Raw genomic sequence first — 20,025 nt, forward strand, 5'->3', positions numbered from 1 at the left:
CAGTAATGTGATTTTCTTAAAACTGAATATGCAGAACATAAAGTAACAGTATACCGGTATGCAAGAATTAATTTAAATAACAGAATCAAAAACATCCACATGAAAATAACACCATAACACAAGATGTTTAATGAGGAAACCCGGTGTGGGAAAAACCTCGGTGGGATTTGTGACCCACAATATTCACTTACTGGCCAATAAGAGAATATTACTTACAATAGGGGCCTACACATGCAAGAAGGCCAATTGCCTAAAGCACACTGCTCAATAAGAAGTCACACTGACTTACAATGAGGATTATGCAAATCCAATGATCTATACTACTTTATAATAGCATCTTCAATGCCAAATTTAGTACGGGTTCTTGCTCTGTTCTTTACATATACCCTTGACCTACAATTAACACATTAGGTCTTCCTTATAATTTTCTTTATGCTTCCCATCTATATCCTACAAATGACTACAATGATCTCTTTTATATACAAGAGTCATTTTACAATTTGCCAAGTCGGCTTACAATAATAAATAAAATATTACATATCAAAAATCCTATCGGCCTCTGTGTCGGTGTACATCTTCTGTGCTGGTGCCGGTGTAGAGTGATCTTGCTGATGCTGATGCACTGTCTTGTTTGAGTAATGCTTTGCTGGTATAATGTCTTACCGGTGCCATAGGATTGCAAGGTTTCCTGTGTAATGCTTTGCCAATATAATGTCTTGCCAGTGCCATAGGATTGCAAGGTTGCCATCAATGACAAAACCTTCAATCACACACAATGTCTCATTGGAGTGTCCATATGCCAATAGTTGCACTGTCTCAGTCTAAGTTTCTACCTATTGCTCTTTGTCATCAGCTAGTTTATCTTGTGTGTTATCAGTTTGCTCAGCTATCGGTGGCTCACTAGCCATGTCTTTCTTACCAGTTATATCTTTATCTACCACAATGTTGATCTTTTTTGTATCAACATCTACTGTGTATAAGACTTCAAGATGAGGATTGACATCCTCTACATCCATACTTTCAACTGTCGGTTGATCTTCTGTAGTTGTTGTTAGTGGTGATGTAAAAGGAGGTGGGGGTAAGTTGTCTTTTACTTTGATACTTGGAGGTCCACCAACCTTTCCTTTTCCTTTGTCTCTTTCTTTCTGATATACCTTTATTGGTTTGGGGTTCCTGTATTCTTCCTATTTTTCTTTTTCAACTAGGAATATATCCCATCCATTTTCTGTTTCTTCAGTCACCTCATTGACTCTTCAAACCATTAATGCAATGTGTCGGTGTGCAGTAGAGAATACTGACTGGTTGGCTTTAGCAATTAAGTCATCTATTTCTTTAGGTAAGTTTACTGGATAAACAACTAGTAACTTTTCAATTTTAGTTTTCTTATCAAGCTCTATAACAGCTTATCTTCTTGCTTCCATTCTTTTAAACAGTTCATCTGGTACTTCATCTACAACTTCCATAAAAAATTTCTTATAAATGTCCATATACAATATAACACTATTTTCTACTTGTTCTTTTTCATCTGCAGTTAGAGTGTCATACAATTTCTCTATATTCTTTAGTTTCCCTTCCTCTATAATTTCATTCAATAATATGTCAAGAGGGGCCAAATTTTGTTTTGTTCTCTTCTTCTTCTTGGGTGTTAGTTTCTTCTTTGGTGTAGTCTTTTTAGCTAGATATCTCACTACTTGTTGTTTTTGTCTTGTCCTCCTAGGTGAGGGTGTGGTTCCCAGTGAAGGATCTCTTTTTCTTATAACTCTTTTGAAAGTTGTAGGCATGTCACTCTCCGAAGAAGTGCCTACCAGTGATAGGTGAGTCTCAAGCTATAGACTTCCTAGCTCGTCCTCAATTATACCTGTTTGCTTTAATACAACTTCTTTAATAGCCTTTGCCTGTCTAGAACCTCTTCTCACAACTGCCTCAACCTTTTTCACTCTCTTCTTAGATTGTATTTGTTTTTCTATGGTCTTAGCACTACCAAATACTTCTTCCTTTGGTTCATTTGGAGCCTCCAGAAGTGCTTTAGCATAAGTCTCAATTATATGATCATTTGTCTCATAGCCCATCTCTGTTACCCAGATTGTTCTTGGGATGGCTGCTTCCATCCAGATCTCATCCTTTTTTATTACAAAACATATATCATCCTTATATTTGTCAATAACCTTTTGTGATAATCTGATTCTCTTCTTCATTTTGGCCTTAAGTGCTTGAAAGTAATCATGGATATTGTTTTCCTTATCTTCTCCCATATTGTTGAATAGTTCTATCAATTGTTTTCCTACTAGTATATCAAATCCAAGTACTTTATAGCATATACTGGGAACCTGTTTGGTTATGTGTAGCATCAAACATACTAGCAGATTTCCAAACCTAAAAGTTCCTTTCTTATCCTTCTTAATCTTGCCTAGGTTGTCAATTAACTCATCCTTCAACCACTCACATATATCAATCTTTACATTTTCTGTGATCATGTCATAAGCACTCTTAATGCATAAACTTGAAACTAAATTGAGTCTATTTGCATGAGTATCATGTTGATAAACCTTACATTGGTGTTAGTTAGATCATTGACTCTTAAGGACCTTTTATCAGATGTAGCACCAGTTAGCTTAGTAACTAGGTCATTTGAGACCTTCTTGGTTTTGTCTAGCCTTTTATCGGTGGACGGTAACCCTGTGATAGCTTTCACAGCTTCCTTGGTGATTTTTTGAATTGCATCTAACCAAAAAAATTCACCATGTACCCTACTTAAGTCTATCCTAATCACATCCTTGGGAAATTCAGGAATGCAAAGGATTTCAGTAAATCCTAGGGTTTCAATGATTTTATGTTCCAGTTTCACATTTCTGGAGTTATCACATATGATAGATTTGTACATAGTTTTGATCTCTTCATCTCCCAATTCCTCTATGTTATAGTGAATGTAAATTATGGGGTCTTCAGTATAAACAACTCCTTTTGGTATTTGAGAGAAAGCACCTACATTGTCATCTTTCTTTGCTACCTTGGGAACTAGTTGAAATATAGGCCTAGGGCATTTTATAACCTTGACTATAGTAGGGTTTGCTATATATTCAAGTGTAGAGGTGGATGCCATGATGATAAATACCTTTTTCTATTTTGGATGGATTGATTTCTTGAAGTGCTTTGCCTCCTTGCTTGGAATTCCTTAGCTCTACAAATTTCGCACTCTACGAATGTTTGAAATCATGGTGAAATGAAATGGAGCCAAAACCACAAATTTATAGTGTTTATTTGCCATCTACCACATTTAATGCATGCTGGTTAAGTATTCACTTAACATTGTCTGTCGGTAATGAAGTAATTTCCAACTTCTCATCTCTAACCGAGAGAATAATAGCACATGTTTCATTAGATTGCCAAACCCTCAAGAAAACTTTCTTCAATTTGATGAAGAACTTCCTGCTGGTGGAGCATCACTCTATCCTGCCGGTGAAGCATCACTCTGTCCTGTCGGTGAAGCATTGATTGGTTCTACCAGTGGATTAGTATTCCCAATATTTAGATAAGCTTTTCTAGTCCATTGTTTTGAGAATTCTTGCTTAACATCTTCAACTTTTTCTTTACCTTTCAAGCTAGAACTTTTGTTGTCTACCGGTGATCCTTTACTTCTAAAGAATGTTGCAATATGCCCAATCTTGTTACATGCATAACAAGTCACATTATTCTTCTGAATAGCTTTCCCATATCATATGTCGGGTTGTGTTCTGCATTGATTAGATAAATGTCCAAATCTTCCACAAACATAACATCTCACATTCATTCTGCGACCATACTTATTACAGTTAAAGCATTTTCCATTGAATTTATAAGCATTAGGTTGCCTTACTGTATTGCTATGATCCTATGTGTTTGCAGTACCAGAGCTTTCACCAACTTCAAAGCCAATTCCTGAAGTGTCACCTTTAGGTTTTTGATTCTTCAGCAAGTTACCAAGTTCCTCTGAGCTTTTCTTGAATTTTTCTTTATGTTGATTTGCAGTTTCTAGTTTTCTTTCTAAGACTTCTTTCTGCCTCATCAGTTCATTGGAGTCATTTTGAGTGTGCATCAGATCTGTCTTCAATAAATAATTTTCATAGCTAAGTCTTGTGTTCTCATTTGTTGCATCACTTAGTCTTCTGGTCAATTCTTCTTCATTCTTCTTCCTATCTTCAATTTCTTTACAAAATCTCATAGTCATATCCTGCATCTCATTCTTTGTTGTCATGTTCTCTAGTTTTAGCTTGCTTAACATATCATAACGTGATTCCTTTTCATCATTCTCATTTTGCATCTTTTCACAAAGTTCTCTTCTCTTATTTCTTGCAATAGTAAGATTCTCTTGAAGTGCTTGAATGATATCCTGAGCTGCTTTTAGATCATCTTCTAGTTTGATATTTTTCAATTTCTCTGTATCATAATCTGAAAGAGCTGCTTCAAGTTGCTTCATCAAATTTTCCATCTCTATCGGTGTCAAGATCTTCCTCAAGCTGTTAGGCTTCTGAAAATAGAGGACTAGGCTCTAATACCAATTGTTAGGATTCTCACAGATGCTGAGAGGGGGGGGTGAATCAGTATCTAACCAGTGGATTGAATTTCTTAACTTAAAACATGTAGAACATATTATAACAGTATACCGGTGTGCAAGAAATAATGCAATAAACAAAATTAAAGCATCCACATGAAAAGCACACCATGACACAAGGATTTAATGAGGAAACCCGGTGTGGGAAAAACCTCAGTGGGATTTGTGATCCACAATATTCACTTACTGGCCAATAAGAGAATATTACTTACAAGAGGGGCCTGCACATGCAGGAAGGCTAACTACCTAGAGCTCATTGCTCAAAAATAAGTCTCACTGACTTACAATGTGGATTATACAAATCCAACATCTTGTACTGCTTTACAATAGCATCTATAATGCTCGATCCAGTACCGTTTTCTGCTCTATTCTTTACATAAAACCTTTAACCTATATTTCGCATAATAGGTCTTCCTAATATCTTCCTTTTTTTTTTGCTTACTTCCTTTTTAAAATGTCTACAATGATCTCTCTTATATATAAGAGTCATTTTACAACTTGCCAAGTCAGCTTACAAAGTTTTTACAATAATAAACAAAATATAATATATCAAAAATCCTGTCAGCCTCTGTGTCGGTATGCTTCCTTTCTCTATGTCAGTAGTCTGAGTGCCGGTGTAGAGTGTGATATGTTGATGCGAGTGAACTATCTTTCTGGTGTAATTCCTTGCCAGTACCATAGGATTGTAAGGTTGCCATCAATGACAAAACCTTCAATCACCTACAATGTCTCATTGGAGTGTGCATATGCCAATAGAATCAACATATAATGTCATAGCTTCTGGGTTGCAAATACAACTGCTAGACATATCTTTTCAATTGAGGAATAATTTAACTCATAGCCAACAAGAGTTCTGCTAATATAATAAATTGCTCTTTCTTTTCCTTCATCATCATGTTGAGCTAGGAGAGCACCTAATGATACACTTGTTGTTGAGACATAGAGTAACAATGGTTTTCCCTTGGTTGGTGATATCAATACTGGAGGACTCATAAGATATCCTTTTATTTGCAAGAAGCTTCTTCACATTTTGTATCCCATTTGAATGGAACATTTTTATGTAGAAGATGGGTAAATGGAAGACATCTATCGGCCAATTGAGAAACAAATCTCCTGATTGATTGCAACCTTCCTTGTAAAGATCACAATTGACTTATGTTCTTGGGTGACTCCATCTCCATGATAGCTTTAACTTTTCCAGCATCTACTTCAATGCCACGAGCTGATATAATGTATCCAAGGAGCTTTCCAGAGGTTACTCCAAATGCACATTGCTTTGGATTTAATCTCAATTGATATCTTTCCAGCCTGTCAAAAATCTTGCTTAAAATATTCAAATGTTCTTTTCTTGTGTGAAATTTTGCAAGTATGTCATCGACATAATCTTCCATGAATGTATGCATCATGTCATGAAAAATTGTCATCATAGCCCTTTGATAAGTCACTCCTACATTCTTCAGCCCAAATGGTATAACATTCTAGCAATGCATTCCCCATGCACAGGTGAAAGTTGTCTTCTCTTGATCTTCAAGTGCGATTCTTATTTGATTATATCCTGAGAAGCCATCCATTAATGAAAAAATCTCATGGCCTGCTGATAAGTCCACTATGATATCAATATTTGGTAACGGGAAATCATCTTTTGGACATGCTTTATTTAGATCTCTGAAATCTATGTAGACTCTTATGCTCTTATCTGGTTTTGATACTAGTACGATATTTGAGACCCATTATGGATAAGCAACTGGTCTTATGAAACCCACTTCTAATAGTTTCTTGAGCTCAGTTTTGACAAGGAGAGCAATATGCAGATGCATCTTTCTTAGCTTCTGCTTAACAGGTTTTTCTTTTAAATCCATGTTAAGATGATGCATGATAAGATCTGGGTTAAGTCCCGACATATCTGCATAAGACCAAGCAAAATTTATTTGTCTTTGCTTAAAGAATTCCATGTACTCTTTCCTCTCTCTTTCTGATAATGAGGCAGTGAAATGAAGTATTTTAGGATCTTTTGATGTATCAATGTTTACTGCTTCTATTGGTTCTATTAGGATAGTAGATCTCTCTTGAAAATATACAGGAAAAATGTCAAACTTTCCATCTTCTGGTGCCTCTAGGAGGTTTTCACCATCAGATACGCCCTTTGTTTTCTCTTTTGATTGATCTAATGTTGCTATGAAATGGTTTTCAACAATAGGTCTCTTTCTTTGTTTTATTTTGCTTTTGTTACTGGAAATTTTGGCATTCTCCTAATTACGAGAAACATCACTTGATTCTACAATGGAAGATATCTTAGGATGGATGGGTTCAACAATGTTAAGGTACATGGCTAAGTCATGATCATTTGAAAAGACATTTAGTTTGAGGTTGTCTAAATTATCCTAATCAATTAGTTCAAGATGTAGAAGGGGTAAATCATAATCATTATCATCATTAGTTGTTTCAATGTTCATGACATAATGATCATAGCTTGGTGTAGAATAGGTATTGTCATAGGTTAAATGTTTTTGAGAATTGTCTTTCTCAAGCATTTCCGAATTAGTCTTAAAAAGATTAATATTAGCATTTGGTAGTTCACACTCAAGTGGTCCTTCAACTGATGTTTGTCCCTTAAATGAATGGATTATATCCATGCACATATCTTTGATACTGCAAATTCCTTCTTGATTGACCTCATTTGCATTTTGGAGTTGACATATTTGTGCACATGATGAAGTAGATTCTTTTAATAGATTTTGTCTCCTTTCAAACTCAACTTCTTCTGGACTAATAGTTAGTCCAACTTGACTCTCCCTTAGCTCTTATATGGTTCTTCCATATCTGATCTGTGTTTGTGCTTCATATGGCATTGCCTCTCTATCTTTGTCATTTGCTTTCCTTTTTGCATATGCCTCTTTTCTCTGGATTCAAAGTTTTTCTTGCCTTCTTTCTAACTCCATCTTTTGTTCTGCTATAGACAAGTCTTCTTTCGTGAGAGCTACTTGATCTTCATTATGTTCTTTACTTGATGTAGTGGATAAGACATCTGGACTCCATTCATATTCATTGGAGTCTGTTTCTGAATCCTGATCCAAGATTACTCCACTATACCATACTGGAATGTCGTATGGTGCAAAGAGTTCTCTGATTTCTGCCATCTCTATTTTTACTACTTCTGGAGTATCTTGTGATGATTTTGCCTTTGTTTGTATTTTCAAAACTTGTTGATAAGATTTTTCTTCACCTTGGATGATGATCTCCTCCTATTTCTTTTCGTGTTCTTCTTTCTTCTTTTGTTTATTGGGTATTGTTTCAGCCACTTGATGTAGCTTTTCTTGCCAATTTTCTTCTTTAGAAATTGTTTTCTTTCTCCATTTTTTATGCTAATGATTATGTTTCTTTTGATTAGACTTTAGATATCCTAGCTCGGATTTATCTTCTATGGATTGCGAGTGTGGACAAATAGGTTCTGAAATACCTTGATGTTGCTTACCAATTGGTCCTTTTCCTTCATATCCCATCTTTTGCATGATGTCATATCCTTTGCCATATTGTTTTATGGGAATATTGACTTCTGTTGATGTTGCTATAGTTTTATCTTCATCTTTGTATAACCAACCAAGAATGTCTTTGTCTTCATTTTCCTCTTCAAGAGTTCCAGCACTAACAAAGGTTCCTTTAAACATATGTTTCGATTTTCCTGATGCCTTTGATTGAATATCTATAGGCTTTCCATATGACTTAGGGGAAAGTGGAAAATTTTGCAAAGAATACTTTCCCATTCCTTCATCATTTAACTTGAACTTTTCTTCAAAAGTTTCCCATAACTTTGCTTGAATTTATTTGGTAGGATATACTGATTCTCTGTTATGTGGGACTCTTGTATCTTGTGTTGGCTTCAAATTATTGCAGTATTGACTCGAATCTACAATTATAGTGATTTCTTTTCCTTCATGAGGAAATTTTACACATTGATGATTGAATATCTGTAGGCTTTTCATAGGACTTAGGGGAAAGTGGAAAATTTTGCAAAGAATACTTTCCCATTCCTTCATCATTTAACTTGAACTTTTCTTCAAAAGTTTCCCATAACTTTGCTTGAATTTCTTTGGTAGGATATACTAATTCTCTGTTATGTGGAACTCTTGTATCTTGTGTTGGCTTCAAATTATTGCAATATTGACTGGAATCTACAATTACAATGATTTCTTTTCCTTCATGAGGAAATTTTACACATTGATGATATGTAGAAGGAACTACTTGCATCTTGTGAATCCATGGTCTTCCCAGAAGAATATTGTAGGAGAGGTTCAAATCTAAAACTTGACACAATGTTTCCTTTTCCACAGGTCCTATCTTTATTGGTAGCACAACAGTCCCTTTAGAAGAACGTTTTGCTTCATCATAAGCCTTGATGGTTATTTTCTTTTTCGGGTCTACTGCATTCTTTGAATATCCCAAAGCTTTTATCAAACTTAATGCACAAATGTTTAATCCAGCTCCTCCATCTATGAGTACATGTTTGACATGAGTTTTATTTATGGATACTTCAACATGTAAGGGAGCATTATGAGGATGTTGCAAGGATGCATCATCATTTTCAGAAAATGATAAGCAATGAGGAGCTATGAGGTGTCCTACCATATTTTGGAACAAATCTATATCCAAATCTTTTGAAATTTTTGTCTCCACTAAAGCTTTCTCCAAAATGCCCTTATGCATAGGTGAAATCTTTAGAAGTTCCACAATTGATATTTGAGCGGGTATTCATTATAATTGCTCTACAAATTGTATTGTTGTGGATTGGGTGTTGGATATTTTGTTACACCTAGAAAGGTAACCTTTTCTTTTCTTCTCGTGATAACATTGATTGGTTCTGAAGATGAATTTTCATTAACAATAATCACATTCATTACATCATTGTATGTATAAGTGTAATTCACCTTGGTTTTTCCTTTGTCATTTTTTAATTGGGACGGTTCGCCTTTGTCATAATTTGAGAGTGGAGTTTTAAAAGCCAAGTGTGATTCGTTCGTTTTATGACTATCCATTGTAATGGTTCCATTATCGATTAGGTCTTGGATAAGGTGTTTCAATCTCTGACAATCATTTATTATGTGTCCTTTATTCTGATGATAGTTGCAAAAGTGATTGCCATTCCACCAATTGGGCTTGGCTGGTGGTTCATAATTTCTTGTTTTTGGCAAAACAATCAATTTATTAGCAAGTAAAGTTTTTAGAGATGATTCTAAAGATTATCCAATGTTTGTGAATTCTCTTTGAGGATTGGAGAAAAAGGACTTAGCTTTGTTGTTTTCTGGATTGTTATTGCTTGGGTTTTGACTTGATAGATTTCATTGCAGACATTCCTATTCTTTGACTAGAACTTGGGTTTGTCATTGTTGTTGTTGCTGTTGTTGTTGTATGAATTATTGTAAAGTTTTAGTTCTCCTTTCTTTACCATTGCGTACTCTATTTTTAATCCATTCTCGAACATTTTGGCTAAAGAGGGAGGACATTGCATCCTTAGTTGATAACTCATTTCACTGATAAGATTATCAATGAATATATCCAATTTTTCTTGATCAGGTAAATCTCAGGGATACCTATTAAACATGTGTTTCCATAATTGTAAGAAAATCATAAAGGATTCACCATTCTTTTGTTTAACATTGAAAAGATCTAGCATTGTTATTTCATTCCTTATATTGTAGGAATATTGTGAAATAAACCTATTCATAAGTTCTTCAAAGGATTTGATTCCGGATGGTAATCTTGAAAGCCACTCCATTGATTGTCCATTTAAACTCCTAGGAAAAAGATGCATAAGGTAAGTTTCATCATGAGAAAATTCCATGCTCATAGTACAAAACTCCTTAATGTGATCTTGAGGATGAGATCTTCCATCGTATTCGGCATATTTAGGAATCTCGTAATGTTGCGGAAATGGTATCATATTCAGATTTTTATCAAAAGGATATGGGCATATATCTTCTAATGAATATTTCTTGGAGCTTGTCCCATTTTGCATGTCTTGTATTTGTTGTTGAAGAGTTTGTACTTGTTGAGTAAGGTTTGATAAGGTATTATCTACATAGTTTCTTCTTGTTTCTTTGTGAGTCTTTTTGTCAGTACGCTCTTTCTTTTATCATCCCCTTCTTTCCTTGTTTCTCTATTACTTTCTTTGTTTATGTCCTCATTATTTGGATCATCTGTGTTTTGGGTGTTACTTGTCTCTGCATCTTGTTTCAATCTTTCCATGTTAAAGTCTTGTGGTAGTTTAGCTCCAGATTTTGCCAACATCAAGAGATATTTTTCCTTTTGTTTTGCCAATAATTTTTCCATTAGCCCATCAAATTTGAAATCTTTCTCAAGGTCTCTAATGGTGCTAGTGACCGCTTCTTCGTTAATAGCGGTAAATCCAAAAGTGTGGAATATAGGAGTATCTTCTTCCTCCATTTGTTGTTGTTTTCTAAGTTGCTCGTGTTGGGCTCTAGTCCAAACTGACATGTGATTATTTCAATGTTGTTGAAATTCCCAAAGGACAAAGTCAATAGGTGATTATTGGTTTAGGAAGATGTGCTTTTTTGATCTTACCACAATTGTTTGTTCATTGGGATAAAGCGTCTCTTTGTTGAAAGGCACATCTTTGTAGAGTTTCACCGTCAAATTATGTACTGTAGCCACGTAACTAGTAATGAAAATGGTGTAAGAATGTCTTATGTTTCAATAAGATCTTGCAATTGATATACAAGAATCTTATCCTTTTCTAAGTAGCTTTATAACTGGGTTTTCTTTTCTTAAGGTGATACTTAAAAGTCATATAAGCATTTGACAATTCACAAGTTTGTTTGATTCCAAAGTTGGTCCAATTTTAGTTTTGATATAACCCAGGAAAGATATATCCAAGATTAGGAACCTAGTATAGATTTGATCAAGCTTCGTGATAGAGGATTTGATTATCCTGATGAGAAACTTGACAAAGATGTTGATTTTTGCACTTAAGATAGTTGAATCAATAGCTTGTTAAATGTTGATGTTTATAGAACCTTTTGAGTATAACATGTTGGATTAGCAACCTAGTTGTTTGAGCTAGTTTGAAAAGTATGTGATGGTTTAGAGACAAACCTAATTCAAGAATTATTTTGATATTGATGTTTTGACACTTTGATTTTGGGTATGGTGTTTCAAGTGTTAAAAAGCTTTTGTATTACCCTTTTGATCAAACTTTTTCAGAAATTTGTTGGATTTTTGCTCCCTTGTAGATGATAATTTTCTTCAATTTTTGACCATTTGGAACATGTTACAAACATAGAAGACACAGTGTTTAATAAATAAAATACACAAGCAAGTACAATCCCTATGGCAGGCTGAGACAATAATTGTTGAATCTCACGTGGAGTTTCCCTCAAGGCTACGCTATTCAAAGTGGATATTTAGATACTTGACCCCACTAGCTCCACCCTCGGCACTCACTTCTTTGAGGCAGCCAAGCACCAATTTCCATGAAATCTACCCATGGCAAACTTTATATCTCTACTAGGAACCATATGTATGTGAGCCGCTTTAGAGGTCCGACCTCCTATGCCAACAACTAGAAGCATTTTGGCAACTAGTAGAAGTGGTTTTTAGTAAAGGCTTCCAGTCATGTGGCCATACATGCGACACTTTCAGCTCTATAAATACAAAAGGTTCCTAGCCTATAGAGGTTACGCTCCATAGGGTTTATGGGGAAACATAGTGTCAGTATGAACTTATCAACACATGTTGTTTGGGACTTTCATCACAAACACGATTTATTTATAGTGGATTGGAAGGACTCGATATTAGCTTGTTTCCACTTTAGGTCGTTCCCCTCTCACTGGCCCCCTCAAGGCAACTCGGGAAGGTAGGCCTTCTAAAAGGATTTAATTGCTTGAAAGTAAAGAAAGCGTAAGAGAGTGGGTTTGGATTTTTGGTCACCCAATTAAGGGGAGAGAATATACCTACCACTTTCTAGACATGAAATACAAGTGTTCTTTTTATCCTTTTCCATTCAATTATTAGCTAAGTCCTATTTGGAGATGTTGGTCCAACAAGCATGGTGATCACTTTAGCCCTTTTATGTGCAACTATTTTAGAAAAAATTACCAAAAATGTAAGTTCCATGCTGTCAATTCATCCTCTTAGTTAAACTAGGTGAACAAGATATGATATATTACTTCCCAAATGAAGAGTTTTAATTAGCTAGATGATAAAATTAATAAAATTTGCTTTAAATGCCATCCTGCACACGCATGTTAGTAATCTGACAAATCTAATTTCTTGGATATTCAGACCTGCAAGAAAATTTTGTCAGTTTTATAAATAGAAGTGCTAACCTAACATATGTGCCATCTTTCTATTTAAAAGCACTAACCTACATATCAAAACTGCTAACTTAGACTACAAAAGTGCTGCTCTGTGGATACAAAAATGTGATTTCTTTGACATATGCGCTAACCTATGATGCAAATGTGCGATTCTGTAATGCGAATGCACAAAATTTAAGATAAAAGCACTAGCCTATATGACATATGTGCTAGCCTATGATGCAAATGCGCAGTTTTTCAGATAAAAGCACTAACCTGCATGACATATGTGCTAACCTATGATGCAAATGCGCTAACCTGTTGAACAAAAGTGATGTCAGAATTCACACATGTGTGAATCTGCATTACAAATGCATTGATTTAACTTTTTGCAAGATTTTTTTAAATGTATATTTGAGGTCAATCCCCACGATGGGCACCAAAATGTGTGAGCTTGAATTTCATCCTCAGAATGTTACCTGTAATAAGTTAGTTTCACAAAATACAATGGAAATGCATACAGGAAATTCAAAATCCACCAATGAAACTACATGAAATACATACTAAAATAAAATATTATTTTACCTTCATGACTTATGTCTCATTATATCCCAACTCCACTGTTCCTGGTTGCAGATGGTGTGCTCTCAGACAATGCATTGTTGGCTTCCAAGATAGCATGTGAAGAATGGAGTGATAACTTGTAGTTAACTGACACTATGATATGTAAATACTACATGATTATGCTAAAATGATATATGATATTTGCTATTGCTCTTTGCTTCAAAAACTCACGGATGCATATGGTTAGCTTGCAAGATACACTTGAAGTCTCTTGAAGTCTAACTTGAAGATTAACTCTCTCAACTGAAGCTCAGGATTTTATATACTTTGAGAGGATAAGATGATGTGGCTTAGATCAACTGTCATGATCAGATCTATAGATTTGGATGGCTATGAGCAAAGGTGAAGGTTGAGAGAAAGGGGGAAGGAGAAGACAAGTGTCACTCATCTCACCTGGAAAGTTGAAATACTTCTTTATTGACAGATGTGTTAAGTTTCACTTAACCGATAGACATTTAATGTGGTAGTTGAAACAAATGACATTATAAAGCAAGTGTTTTGGCTCTTTTTTATTCACCAATCATTCAAATTTCCTCAGAGCACGAAAATCTCGAGTGAAGGCATCCATAATGAGAAGTGAAGCAAATCATTCAAGCACTTATACCTAAAGGAAAATTAAGGTATTTATAACAATGGCTTCCTCCTCTGAACCTAAATTTATTGCAAACCCTACTGTAATTGAAGTTGTTAAGCACCCTAGACCCATATTTAAGATTATTCCCAAAATTGCGAAGAAAGATGATACCCTAGGAGCATTCTCAAAAATACCCAAAGGAGTTGTATATGTTGAGGATCCTAGAATCTACATACATTGTCATATAGAAGAACTAGGAGGTGATGAAATTAAGAACATGCATAGGACTGTTATATGTGATGTAAATGGAAATGTTAAACCGGAACATAAGATAGTTGAAACCCTAGGTTTTGTGGAGATTCTTAGTATCCCTGATTTTCCAAAGGATGTTAGAAGGATTGTGTTAAGAAAAGTTTATTGTGAGTTCTTTTGGTTGGATTCAATTCACAAGATAACCAAAGAAGCAGTTAGGGCAGTGACAGGCTTACCTTCCATCGGTAGCAGGCTTGACAAGACTAAAAAGGTTCCAAATGACACTGTAATGACCCTAACCGGTGTAACCTTTGACAAGAGATCCTTGAGAGTAAATGATGTAAAGGATATCAATCTAAGGTTCATCAGCGTGATTCTTGGATAGAAAGTTACACATGCCAATAGATTAAACTATGTTTCTAGCTTATGTATCAAGAGTGCCTTTGACATGGTAAACAACAATGCAAAGATTGACATATGCGAATGGTTGAAGGATGAACTGATAGACAATCTGAAGAAGATCAAAGGTGATAAGAAAGGTACATTCAGATTTGGCAACTTACTTGTATGTTTAATGTTGTATATTACCAAGGAAGTACCCGGTATTGGTAGAAATGATTTTGGTTTTGACATACAGGTAGGAAAACAACTTCTAGACATACTAAACAACATGGGAGATGATAGAGAAAAGAACATAAATGAACACTTTTAGACACTAGAGGATAGAATGAAAATAAGGATAAGGCTATCTCAATCTATTGTTGACAAATATCAAAAGGAGATATGCTTTATGATAAAGAAGGATGAGATTTGGATGGAGGTAGTGGTCCCAAGGACTATTTGGGTTACAGAAATGGGATATGAGACAGATGAAAACATAATTGAAACTTATGCAAAAGCCCTCCTAGAATCCCCTAAAGAACCAACTAAAGAAATATTTGGAAATGCCAAAACAATTGAAAGCAGTATTCATTCACAGAAAAGAATAAAGAAAACTGAACAAATAGTTAGAAAAGGAACAAGGCAGGAAAAAGAAATCAAGGAAGATGTATTGAATAAAAATGGTATTAAGGAAAGTGACTTGGAAGGATTACAACCAGAAACACATCTCTCACTGGTTGCTACCTCCTCTAACAGTGAGATACCAATAGAGTTTAAAAGGCTAGTAAGGAAAAGGAAACCTTCACCGGTACCTGCTCCTACACCTAAGAGAACAAGATAGAAACAATAAGTAGTTAGGCCTCCGACAAAGAAGTTAACACCAAAAAAAAGAAAAGAAAAACAAGTTGTTCCTCCACTTGACAACCTTTTGAATGAGATAATGGAAAATGGTAACTTATCAAACATTAGCAAGTTGTATGATACTTTTAACAATGATGAAAAGGAAAGCATTGAAAATAGTGTTATCCTACACTTGGATATCTACAAGAAATTTTTGATTGAGGTTGTAGATGATTTATCCAATGAGTTGTATATAAGGTTAGAAGCAAGGAGAGCAACAATTGTTGAATTGGATAAAAAGATGAAGATAGAAAAACTACTTGCAATTTACCCAGTAAATTCAACAGAAGAAATTGACGAACTGATAAGTGAGGCTAACCAGACTGTATTTTCAACCGGTCACCGACATGTAGCACTAATGGTTGGCAGAGTTAATGAGATCACAAAAGAGACAATGGATAAATGGGATATATTCTTTGTTGAGAAAGGGAAACAAGAAGAGCTTAAGAGACCACAAACTTTTAATGTCTATCAAAAAGAAAAGGATAAGGATAAGGGGAAAGGTAAAGTAGGTGGTCCTTCGAATATAAAGATAACAGATAACTTACCCCCACCTCTTTCTGATACTCCACCGGTATAAAATGTTGATACACCACTGGCAATAGAGAGTATGGAAACACCACATGAGGACACAAATCTTGACTCAGAGGTGTTGTTTACAATGAATATTGACACATAGGAAGTTAACATTGTGGTGGATAAGGAAACAAGTGAGAAGAGAGATGTGACAACTGAGCCACCGGTAGATGACACTACAGTTGAGATAAATATGGAGAATATAGTTGGAAATATTGAAATTGGGACTGAACAACAAACTGAATAGGAAACTGATTCCCTAGGTACAGGAAAGGCAAATACTATTAGTATACACACTAATGTATCTACTAAGCAACTAGCAACTAATAGTTATGAAAAATCTGTTGAGATACTGGTAGTGGACAGTACTAAGGTGCAAACAAAAAAACTGGCAGTGGATACCACTATAAAATCATCAGAGGCACCATCAAAGAAACCATTAGTAGAGAGCACAGAGAAAAAGGCAGAGACAGATATAGAGAAACAGGTAGAGCAACAGGTTCATTCATAGGTACATATAGAGACAGTGCCACCAGCTACAACTGAAAAATCTAAACCTTTGGTAGTTGAAATGCAAACACAAATTGACTCTCTAGAGAAAGAGGAAAGCAAAGCTATTACTACCACCGGTAGATTACAAATTGTGAAGGTAGTTGGATAGTCATTCGGAACCTCCATGACCAAATTTAGACCAACTAATGTGACAGAGGTATTATTAGGTTCAATCAAGAAAACAACAAATTGTAATGCACTAGCATATAAGGCAATTGATGACATCATACCAATTTTGAAGATGATTGCACCCAAGTGTAACATAGAGAATAAAGATTCTTTAGGCCAATTAGACACATTGTCTAAGCACATAACCGACAATCTTCTAACAATTGATCAAATCAATGAGGAGACTTTTAGAGAGAAAATGAATAAAGAGAAGGAAAAATTCTTTGAGGAGACAGTAAAGAAGAGTAAGGAACATATGGATACATTATTACCGGCACTAGGAAAGACAATTTTGGATTTCAAGAAATTATACAGTGACACATGTAAAACAAACATTTTGATAGAGGATTTAGATAAAGAGATCAACAGAGCACAAAAGGAAATCAATGATATTGCTAACAATTTAATAGGTTCATCAGATTCAATATCAGTATTAGAACAAGAAATTACCGGCTTTGAAGAGAAAATTAAAAAAATTGAAAAAGATAAAGAGAGATTAAGGTTTAAGGCAAAAGAACTGAAGTGCAGACTAGGTCCTAAACTAGATATCCTCATCTCTTTGAGAAAAGAGATTTTTGAGGCTCTTGTTCTAGGACTTAAGACACCAGAAGAGAAAAAGCACTTACTCACTAGTACAATCCAGAGGACTGAAGTAGCACTAAAGGACAGTGAAAGATTCTACAACAATCTGAATGTTGCTTTTGTAAACCCACCGGTTACAGGGATCATAACAGGAACTACACTCAATTGACATTGAATGACAACCTTTGTTATTGATGCCAAAGGGGGAGTAGTAGAGGATGAGAAAAAGGAATAAGGATGAGAAAAATGTATGACATAAGAGATCATGTGCTCAAGAGGAGCACACATTGAAATTTTTTGGTAAGATAGTTTTGGACAACACTTTTAGATATACTTTTTGGCTTTATCACATGAGTGTTGCCATCAATGCCAAAGGCGGAGATTGTTAGAAAATGCACACTCCAATGAGAAATTGTAGGTGATTGAAGGTATTGTCATTGATGGCAACCTTACAATCCTATGGCACCGACAGACACTAGTAGCAGCAATGGCAAAGATGTTTACTGGCACTCTGGCCGACAAGATTTTGTTTATTGTATTTTGTATTTAATTGTAAAATCTTTTTGTATGCCGACAAGGTGAATTGTATTAGGACTCATATAAGTATGAGATCTTGTAAATCATTTGTAAGATGCAAAATACATGGAAGGAATGTAATAGGCAGATGCGAATATTAAGGCAGACCTTGGAATAGGGTTTTGGAAGTTGTTGAGCTTAAACCGGTACTGAACCTGGCATAGTAGATACTAAACTGAAGTAGTACATGACATTGGATTTACATAATCCACTTTTGTAAGTCAGTGAGACTTCCCTTTTTGTATTTAAGTAGTGAGCTTTAGGTAGTTGGCCTTCCTGCATGTGCAGGCCCCTATTGTATCAGTAATATTCACTTATTGGCCAGTGAGCGAATATTGTGGGTTACAAATCCCACTAAGGTTTTTCCCACACCAGGTTTCCTCATTAAAAATATTGTGTTATGGTGCACTTTCTATGTTGTGTTTACTGATCTTATTTACTGCATTATTTCTGGTATATAGGTACACTGTTTTGGCATGCAATTCATTTAATAAGTTTAGAAAATCCATAAACTCATTAGATACTGATTCACCCCCCCTTCTCAGTATCTTTGGGAATCATAACATCATCTACTCAAACATCAAAACTCTCAACAATTCTCAGTGTCCAATTTTTGAAGCATTTATAGGCCTTACTCTTGGTGGAATAGCCAAGAAATATGCCTTCATCACTCTTAGCTTCAAACTTGCTTATGTAATCACCTCTTTTAATAAAACATTTTCTACCAAATATCTTAAAATAGCTAACATCAAGTGATCTCCCATACCAATATTCATAAGGGGTCTTGTCCTTACCTCTTTTCACTAGAACTCGATTCATTGTGTAGACAACTATACTTACAACTTCTTTCCAAAATGTTTTCACTACATTTCCTTATATCAACATTGTCCTAGCAGCTTCAACCACTGACCGGTAGTTCCTCTTTTCTATACCATTCTGCTGTGGTGTCCTTGGTGCATAAATTTTCTATTTGATACCATTCTCATCATAGTACTTAGTGAATTCCTTAGAAGTAAATTCATCGCCTTGATCTGTTCTTAGACATTTTATCTTTTTGCCACTCTCTTTCTCAGCTAAGGCCCCGAATGCCTTGAATTTACCAAAAGATTCATTCTGATCCTTCAAGAATGTGACCCATATCATCCTTGAACAATCATCAATGAAGATCATGAAATATCTATCACCTTAAATACTTCTTGTTCTTATTGGTCCACATAGATCTGTATGAACCAAATCTAACAAATGCTCTGTTGAGAAGGACTTGCTCTTGAAAGTTGAAGAAGTCATCTTTCCTAACTGACATTTTTTACAAAGAGCATTAACCGGTTTGTCTAACTGAGGTAGACCTCTTACTGTCTTGGACTTGCTAACTTTAACAATGTTATCAAAGTTTAAATGAAAAAATATCTTATGCCAAAGCCGGCTATCATCTATCTTTGCAATCAAACAGTTGCTAACTTTAGGATTAAGATGAAATAGATTACCTCTGGTTTGTTTCACGGTTGGAATCAATTCACCTTTGTTGTCAAATATTTTGCAGATACCATTTCTAAACTCCAGTGGGTATCCTATGTCATTAAGTTGTGCCACACTCAGAAGATTGTGCTTTAGGCCTTCAACCCAATAGACACCATCAGCACTGCTCTTCACATTAAGAGAAATAAATCCCTTACCTTTAACCATACAGGGCAAGTCATTGCCAATCTAACAACACCGCCATCAAATTTCTTCAAGGAAAGAAATTTGCTCTGATCATCGATCATGTGATGTGAACAAACAATATCAATGATCCAATCATCAAAGTTATCCATCCTGGACACTAGTGCCTTCTGATCTGATATCTCTTCCTTAATAGCTACAAACACAATATCTTCACCAACATCATCATCAGATTCTTCATCAGTAATACCATTGTCAACCACTATAAGACAATCTCTCTTGCC

General features: G+C 35.2%; 1 protein-coding gene across 1 annotated transcript in view; it reads left to right on the plus strand.

Annotated features, from left to right (window-relative positions):
• The window catches only part of LOC131859044 (uncharacterized), a 135,607-nt gene extending 118,892 nt beyond the window's left edge, over positions 1-16,715 (plus strand). The window contains exon 2 of the mRNA XM_059212559.1: positions 16,468-16,715. Within this exon, the coding sequence (XP_059068542.1) occupies positions 16,468-16,715 (248 nt within the window). The remainder of the gene's footprint in view (positions 1-16,467) is intronic.
• The last annotated feature ends 3,310 nt before the right edge of the window (positions 16,716-20,025 follow it).

The sequence above is a fragment of the Cryptomeria japonica genome, chromosome 2, assembly GCF_030272615.1.
Source record: "Cryptomeria japonica chromosome 2, Sugi_1.0, whole genome shotgun sequence".
In the NCBI taxonomy this organism is placed as follows: domain Eukaryota; kingdom Viridiplantae; phylum Streptophyta; class Pinopsida; order Cupressales; family Cupressaceae; genus Cryptomeria; species Cryptomeria japonica.